General features: G+C 33.3%; 1 protein-coding gene across 3 annotated transcripts in view; it reads left to right on the plus strand.

The window, feature by feature from the left end:
- The window catches only part of RADX (RPA1 related single stranded DNA binding protein, X-linked), a 77,560-nt gene that overhangs the window by 9,879 nt on the left and 58,302 nt on the right, over positions 1 to 9,379 (plus strand). For all 3 annotated transcript variants that reach the window (XM_029930060.1, XM_029930062.1, XM_029930063.1), the window contains exons 3-6: positions 506 to 698; positions 7,874 to 7,982; positions 8,183 to 8,274; positions 8,383 to 8,505. In XM_029930060.1, coding sequence (XP_029785920.1) covers positions 506 to 698; positions 7,874 to 7,982; positions 8,183 to 8,274; positions 8,383 to 8,505 — 517 coding nt within the window. The remainder of the gene's footprint in view (positions 1 to 505; positions 699 to 7,873; positions 7,983 to 8,182; positions 8,275 to 8,382; positions 8,506 to 9,379) is intronic.

A 9,379-nucleotide genomic window follows, 5' to 3' on the forward strand; every position in this document is an offset into this window, starting at 1 on the left:
TTCATTATAAAAGTTATACATACTTGGAGGCAATTTGGAAATGTAGAAAGCTATATAAATAAAGCTGAAAAATAATATCACCCCAAATTCTACCAGAGAGCATTACTGTTAATATTAAAGTGTGTTTCTTCCCTGTTTTTTGTATGAATATATCATATGTTTACACACATATACATATCATACATATGTACATATTTATGATAATATATGTAGTATAGATCACATCTGTGTGTATGTATGCATATCATATATTGCATGACTATGTGATAAATTATCTTACAAGATGGAAATCATATATATACACAGTTTTGTAGTATTTAACATTTCCTTAAGTATTTTCTATCACTAAAAATCCTTCATTCATAACTTTGCATAGTTACAGATTGTACCATGTAATAACTTATTCAGTCATTCCCCTGTAGTTTTATTTCTCATTCTTAAAATTAGAATGTCCTCTAGATAAAAGTAACAATTATGCATGTGCTTTTTTACTCTTTTTTTCTAGACCTTTTTGGAAGTTGCTGACAGTTCAGGCATGGTGTCAGTGATCATGTGGAATGCCCTGTGTCCCGAGTGGTATAAAAGTCTGCGGGTTGGTTTAGTTCTTCTGCTTCAGGATTATTCTGTTAAAAAGAGTTATCCATGCAGGATGCAGCCTCTCCCTGTGGATCCGCAGATCAGATCAATTTCTTCAATGGGTTAAGTATTCAATAAATTTGTTATTTTATGGCTATTTTGTTGTATAAATGGGAAAAGACCCATATCGGCCAAAGTCTCTTAAAAATTGCTGAATGTGTTAGAACCTGGTAAACTTTTAAGTTCCTTTATCTATAACGTTTTTAAGCAATCACTTAATAACTATACTTATTAATACATTTATTAAAAAATATTTCAAGTGAAATATTTATTGTTTATTAACGAGCACCATTTAGGATATACTTATATTTGTTTTATTTTTTTGTGTTATAATACTAAATTAATGACCTAAATATACTTTTCTGTTACTATAAGGTGCTATGCAAAAGGGCTCCATCAGCATTTTATTTTGAAATAATTTCAAATATACATAAAAGCTGAAAGAATAGTATTAAGAACTCCCATATACCCTTTCACAGATTCAAGAGTATTTAACATTTACCTTTATTATTCTCTGCCTCCATAAATCTAAATATATATTGTAAATATATGTGTATATATTACAAATATGTACATACATTATATACATATTATATATACTTGAGAGTAAGTCACAGCCATCACACATAACTTTTACCTCAAAACACTTCAGTAATACTTCAATGTGTATTTCCTAAGAACAAGAACATTCTGTTCTGTAATCACAGTACAGTTATCAAAATCAGGAAATTTAAAATTGATGAACTGATGTTATCTAACCTGTGGTCAATATTCAAATGCAATTGAGCTGCTGCTCTTCCTAATTGTATTAAAACCAAAGTTTCCACATCTTGGCATCATACTAAATATTTTTGGAGCATTAAAATTAATATATTAAGTGGTTGCTTTCAGATATAGATATGAATTTTTTGCCTTTCTTTTTTTTAGAATTGTAGGTTATATCACTCAACAAGTTTAAGTGTTGGTTTTGGCTCAAAATAGTTTTATACTGGACCTGTATTTCTTTGTATTCTAAATTCCCTACTGATACATTAAGCTTAATTACTTGGAGACTGTGCAGATAATATAGCCTTTGTTCACTGTTTCCTTAGATATATGTTTATTTAGGGAAATCGCATATGATTCCTTATTAAAATCTTAAGGATTTGGTAGGCATCAACATGTTTTGCTGGATGAACAAGTTATTACCTAGTAGTTTGATAAAATTCATCCATTATCTCATTACTCTTTAATATAGAAAAGTGAGAAATTACAGATATTGATGTTTAGACTTACTCAAAAAATACATAGAAACTGGCAAAAAGAAGCAAATTCACAACATGTATTTTATGTATATCAATTTGTAAATTCTTTCCACAACCAAGCATACCTAGGTGAAAAAATTGCCTTAGTAAAAACTGGGACATTTGCCAATAAGAGATAAGGTAAGTGACTTTGTTGATGTCACGTAGTAAATCACTGACATAGTGAAAACCTGGTTTTTCTGATATCTAACCTAGTGTTCTTTTTATGAGATACATCGTTTTCCTGGTGTAAAGAGAATTAATTTAAATCACAATTTTTACATGGCTGTGGGCAATCTAGAAATATGTCTGGGACTAATAGCTATTTCTGAACCTTAAAACATATGGAAAGTAGAACAATAGTGTGTGGTCAATAGCTAAATAGCAACTAAAACTTAACACAGATTGAATCAAACACTTACGCTGCCTCTGCTATATAAAATTCTAGGGCCAATTTTCATAGTGGAAACCTTTTAAGATATGAGAGATTATACTTTCAAGTCAATAATTGCAAGTATGGAAATCATTTTTTAATGTTTTTTCTTTATTTTTGAGAGACAGAGACAGCATGTGCAGAGGAGGGGCAGAGAGAGAGGGAGACACAGAATCTGAGGCAGGCTCCAGGCTCTGAGCTGTCCGCACAGAGCCTGACCCGGGGCTCAAACCCGCGAACCATGAGATCATGACCTGAGCTGAAGTGGGACGCTTAACCGACTGAGCCACCCAGGCGCCCTGGAAATCAGTTTTATAAATAAGAGCCTTGATGAATATATTGAAAATGTTTCTTTTAGTCTTTAAAATGGTTTTATTTTTTATCAGTATTCCATCAGTTTACTTTATCCCATACCTTTAAAACATTTTTTTTGTTAACTTATTTATTTTGAGAGAGAGAAAGAGAGAGAGAGCATGAGCAGGGGAGGGCAAAGAGAGAGGGGGAGAGAGGATCCCAAGCAGGCTCCACTCTGTGAGCAAAGAGCCCGTTGCAGGGCTGGAACTCACAAACCATATCATGACCTAATATGAAATCAAAAGTCAGAGACTTTACTGACTGAGCCACCCAGGTACCCCCTGAGCTCTGCCTTTATAGAGTGAAAGCAAAGATAATATGTAAGGAATGGGCAGGACTGTGTTACAGTGAAACTTTATTTGGAAAAAACAATCAACCATCTGCAGGCTATAGTTTGCTGAGCCTACAGTATACTCATATCTCAACCCTGCCTGGACATTAGTAACACTTGGGGAGACTAAGGAACTGTAGGCACACCACTCTCAGAGATTCTGATTTTATTACACTGAGGAAGGAACCAAAACATTGGCCCATCTTTAAAATTTCTCAGGTGATTCTAATATACAGCTAGAGTTGAGGACGACTGATTTATGATCTCTAAAAAGCTCAAATGGATTGATGATCTTTTGAATAGAAATGACAGTTCTGTAAACCATTCTATACACAGGAGATACAAAGATAAGTAATGCAGAGTTCTACTCTTAAAAAAATTAGTCTAGCAGGGTGATATATTACACAGTATGTTAACTGACCAGAATTTAAATAAAAATTTGAAAAAAATTAGTCTGACAGTAACATATTAGTAAGATGAACAGGTTACAGTAAAATGAAAGATTAATGACAATAAACAGTAAGAAGATACGATGAACAAAAGGGGAGAGGAAATGAACAGAAATGTAGTTTGGGAAAGAATGAATGGTTAGGAGAGTGGGAGAATGAGTTGGATAGGAGAAAGTATAAGTGGGGATTAGGGACAGTAGCGAGGTAATTTAAGTGTTATGAATAGAATAAATGAGAAAGAGTATGTAGTGCGAGCTAGGGTTGGACTGTAAGGGAATAAAGATTTGTGGTACCATCACTGCTTTCTAGATGCTGATGTTGAAAGACAACTAGTGGAGTAATTATCTTGGTTTATTTTTTCATATTTACATGTGTAGTTCCAAGTTATAGACACTGAACTGTAATTTTTTAAAGACCAAGTAAATGTGTTATTAAACACAGGACATATTTGCTGGTAATGTATGGTTTTGGGTATTGGCATTTTGGGTATCATTCTGTCCTACCTTTTATCAAATAGTACTTAGCTAGCATACCCACATAAACATTTTTAAAAATTTACTCATTTAAATTCAAGTTGGTTAACATACAACGTAGTATTGGATTCAGGAGTAGAACCCAGAGATTTATCACTTCCATGTAACACCCAGTGCTCATCTCAACAAGAGCCCTCCTTAATGCCCCTCACCCATTTAGCCCATCCTCCCACCTGCTGCCCCTCCAGCAACCCTCAGTTTGTTCTCGTTAAGAGTCTCTTATGGTTTGCCTTCCTCTCTGTTTTTATCTTATTTTTCCTTCCCTTCCGCTATGTTCATCTGCCGTGTTTCTTAAATTCCGCATATGAGTGAAATCATATATTTTTCTGACTTATTTCTCTTACATAATACACTCTAGTTCCATCCACATTGTTGTAAAGGGTAATATTTCATTCTTTTTGATCAACAAGTAATATTCCAACATTTAAAAACCTTTAGATTTTTCAGACTGTTTTGTATAATACCTATTGAGATAAGTGTTTTGGGTTTTGGTGGGAAGGGAACCCTAGCATTTTGTAGCTGGAAGGGAACTTAAATATACTCAAGTAACTATGATTATGAAAGTGCTTTGTAAAATGCAGACTGTTATCTGGGTGCAGAAATATCATGTAATACAAACTTTCCTCACTTATATACAAAAAGACTGAAACTCATAAAGGTGAAGTGACTTTTCTAATCACGTGGCTGGTAATAGGCAGGATGAAAAATGAAGTATCTTTGTTCTATTTGAATCTTTGTTTCCTATACAGCAAATTCTTAGAAAATATTACCTACTGCATAAAAGGGGATAGAAAGCCCAGATAGCTGTATAACTATTAAAGAAATTGAATCAAAATTTTAAAATCTTTCCACAAAGAAAATACCAAGCATATGTCATTTTATAGGCAAGTTCTACCCAAAATTCATAGAATATATCATTCCAAAACTATTCTAGAGAATAAACTAAGAGGGCATACCTTCCAACTTATCCTTTGCTACCAATATGTCCTTGATAAAACCAAAGAAGAATAGTATGAAAGAGAAAAATTAAAGGCTACCTTTAGCCTTGAATATATATACAAATATTTTTAAGTAGAATATTAGCAAACTGAATTCAGTTATATGTAAAAAATGATTACTCAGTGTGACTGAGTTGTATCATTCTCCAGCAATGCAAAGTTTATTTTACATATGAAAATTTGTGATGTCACTCCTCACATCCACAGATTAAAGAAGATAATGGTCATCCTAAGAGAGACTCAAGAGGCATTTGTGAAATTTTTACACTAATTCATACATTTAAAAAAGAAAATAGCAAGAGAAGGAACTTTCCTTAATCTGATGAAGGATGTTTGCAAAATAAAAACAAAACAAACACAACTCTAAGTAGGGAAAATTTAGAAACACTCCTTTTTCAAATGGAGAACATGGATATCTCATATTCCTATTTTTATTTAATGTTGTAGTGGCTGCCCTAGCCAGTGTGAAGACAAAATGCATTAAAATCATAAGGATTTTAAAGAAAAGAACAAAACTCGTTATTCACAAATTAGATTTTCTACAAAAATATCCAAAATAGCATGAAGTATTAAAAATAGTAAGATATTGGCAAAGTTAGCCATGAGACCAATATACAAAAGTCAGTTGATTTTGTGTACTGCAATAAGAGTTAGAAATTGTAATTTTAAAATTATAACTTGTTGACAATAACCACAAGGTATCTAGAAATAAATCTAACAGACGATAAGTAAGACCTGTTTGGAGAAGATTATAATACTTTATTGAAAGACACTAACGATTCTCTAAATAAATGGAGAACTATCCCATGTAGAAAGTCAGTCTCAATTTTGTAAGCATGTCAAGTACCCCAAATTGATCTGCAGATTCAATCCTACTCAATAAAATACTTTTTCCTGGAACTGACAGACTGATTCTAAAATTTATATGGAGGCACATAATTATCAAGAGTAGTCTGAAGAAAAATAGCAGGGGGCTGCAGAGTGAGTAAAGACTTGTTCTACAGATATCATGAGTTGATATAAAGAATTTATGACCATGTAACTTTGGCATAGGTATAGACAGAATGATTAGCAAATCACAATTCAATTGGGAAATAGCCCTAAACACACAAAATTTTGATAGGACATGCATGCTGTACAAATAATCAAGGAAGGGAGAACTGTTCAGTAAATAGTATTGGAACAATTAATTAAAAATTGGAGAAGAAAATGACATATACCTATCTCATACCATATAAAAAGAATTCTAGATACATCAAATGTAAAAAGCAAAATTTTTAGAAGACCTTATAAGAAATATGCTTTTGACCTTGGGATAAGTAAGGATTTCTTGCGTAGGATATAGGAAATAGTATTTGTAAATGAATGATTATTAAACCTAACAACATTGAAATTAGAAACTTTTTTCATCAAAAGATACCATAAAAAGAATGAAAAACTGCAAAGTGGGTGAATATATTTGTAATAATAATAATCAACAAAGTATTAGTATTCAATATATATGAAGAAGTCCTTCAGATAAATGAGAAAAAGACAATCCTGTAGAAAAGTGGGCAAAAGACATAAACAGGTATTTCACAAAAGAGGATTCATGAATGAATGATAAATATATGAAATGTTGTTAAACATGATTAATGATAAGGGAAGTGCAAAATAAGACTACAACAAATTGTCATTTTGTGTCACTAGATTGACAAAAAATAAATTTGACCATAGGAGAATTTGGAGAGTATGTTGACTAGTGGAATTCTGAAACATTACTGGTAGAACTATAAGTACGTTAATTACTTGAAAATAGTTTGGAATTCCTGTAGAGTGGAACATTTGCACGTTATACAATCCGGGGTTTCCCTCCTTAGTATAATACCCTAGAAGAATTTTGCCTGTGTACATAGGGAGACATATACAAAAAGTTCACAGTGACCCTGGTTGTAATAGCAAAAAAAAAAAGGAAATAACCCAAGTGTTGATCAACATGACAGTGGGTAAATAAAATTGTAATATATCAACACCCTGGAACATTATTCATCAGTGGGAATAAGAAAATAAAAGCACTACATGGATGAATTTTAGGACCATAATGCTGAGTGAAAAGTGTATGCCTAGGACACTGGATATCCATATAAAGTTAAAAAACAGGGGCATCTGGCTGGTTCAGTCGGTTAAGCATCCAACTTCAGCTCAGGTCATGATCTCATAGTTTGTGGGTTCGAGCCCCACGTGGGGCTCTGTGCCAACAGCTCAGAGCCTGGAGACTGCTTAGGATTCTTTGTCTCCCTCTCTTTTTGCCCCTCCCCTACTTGCACTTTGTCTTTCAAAAATAAAATGAAAACATTAAAAAAAATTTTTAAAAGAAAGAGACAACCAGTATTTTGGGCAAAAATTAAAAAAATGATAAAAAACATTTTTAGGGGCCCCTGGGTGGCTCAGTCAGTTAAAGCATCCGACTTCAGCTCAGGTCATGATCTCACAGTTTGTGGGTTCAAGCCCCATGTCAGGCTCTGTGCTGACAGCTTAGAGCCTGGAACCTGCTTCAGATTCTGTGTCTCCCTCTCTCTCTGCCCCTCCCCTGCTTGCACTCTGTCTCTCTGTCTGTCGAAATTACATAAACATTAAAAAGAATTTAAAAATCTTTTTAAAGAAAAATGATAAAACACAAAATTTAAGGAATGGCTAACTTTTGGTGGAGAGATAAGTAGGATATGTTAATATAGGAGTAAGTAGAGGAAAGCTTTTGAATAAGGTTAGTCGTGGGCTCAAAAGAGTTCAATCTAATAGTGTGCTGTGTAATTTGTACACCCTTGTATTTTTTATCTGTATTAAATGTCATATTAAAGTAATATATTTGTTTTTCAGAAATCTGCCTGAACTTCCGAGATCCTCCAACTAAGATAATTATCATTCCAGAAAAGCAGGTGAAACCGGAATGGAGATTGCCAAAATTAAATCACCACTTTGTCACAAGGTAAAATGAACTTGTGTAAAATACCTTACGTATTAATTTTTAACATTAGACACTGAAACGATGTATTATTGTTGCTCAAAATCTACCCCAAATTATGCCCTATCAATTATATAAATATACATTTTTATGGTCATAATTTTAGAATGCTTTTTCACTGTTTAAAGATATGGTGTTTAACAATTTTTCTTTTTTTTTTTTAGGGCGGAATTGGATAATATGGCAGAAAATCATATCTGTGATGTTATTGGCATTTTAGTTTTTGTAGGAAGGGTCCAGCGGTCAAAAAAGAAAGGTAAGCTTTTAAAATTGAAAGTCATAAAAGTATTTCAATGAATAGTTCTGTGTTCACATATGCATAATTGGTTATCTTCATTTATTCTAACATTCTATATCCATATAGATAGCCAGGAAGATTTTTGGTCATATCGCTGGGTTCACATTGCTGACGGGACTTCAGACCAACCATTTATAGTGGAGCTGTTTTCAACATCTCAGCCAGAAATCTTCGAAAATATTTACCCAAGTATTCAGTCCAATATTTTTATCTTTTTATTTTTGGAAGTGGGGGGGGCTTTGACTTTAAAAAACGTTAGAGTGTACTGACTTACAGAGGAGCATGATACTGAGTTAGCAAATTCAAGCAGTGTTATGATAGCATGTTTAAATTTTTTCTATATTATTATATTTGATGTTATAGAAATTAACCACCACTGGTTTTCTATTGCAGAGTTGATTTGGGATTGAAACCAGTTTTTCAGAAAACAGGTGCTCTTATTAATGCTCATTATTAGCATTTCAGGCCTAAAAGCTTAACATTCCGTGAAACTAAAGCATAGGCTGTCAATCCCCTTTTCATCCATTTGAAAATTAACTAAGTAGACCCCCAAAAAAGACAATGAAGACTTTACTAGTACAGAATTAATTGGTAGAGGATTGACAGGCTATGTAATTAAGTAAGGACAATATAAATATGATTTAGTTTGAGTTTTAAATTAATGTTAGATTGGTGATCCTATAGCAGCTGGTTGGTGTTTCACTTACTTTGGTGTTGACCTTTCCAATTGCGTTTATTCAGATATGTAGGTATTTTTTCCACTCATTTTATTCATTTGAAAACATTTTAGGCATGCCCTACTATATATTTTATACAACAAGTTAGTCTTACGATCTATTATAAGAAAAGAAGCATATTTAATACTTTTTTCCATAATATTTTATTGTCAAATTGTTTTCCATACAACACCCAGTGCTCTTCCCCTTAAGTGCCCTCCACCATCACCACCACCTCTTTTCCCCCCTCCCCCTTCCCCCTCAACCCTCAGTTCATTCTCAGCATTCAATAGTCTCTCAAGTTTTGCATCCCTCTCTCTCCCCAACTCTCTCTCCCTCCTCCGCTC

This window comes from Suricata suricatta, chromosome X, assembly GCF_006229205.1.
Source record: "Suricata suricatta isolate VVHF042 chromosome X, meerkat_22Aug2017_6uvM2_HiC, whole genome shotgun sequence".
NCBI classification, from domain to species: domain Eukaryota; kingdom Metazoa; phylum Chordata; class Mammalia; order Carnivora; family Herpestidae; genus Suricata; species Suricata suricatta.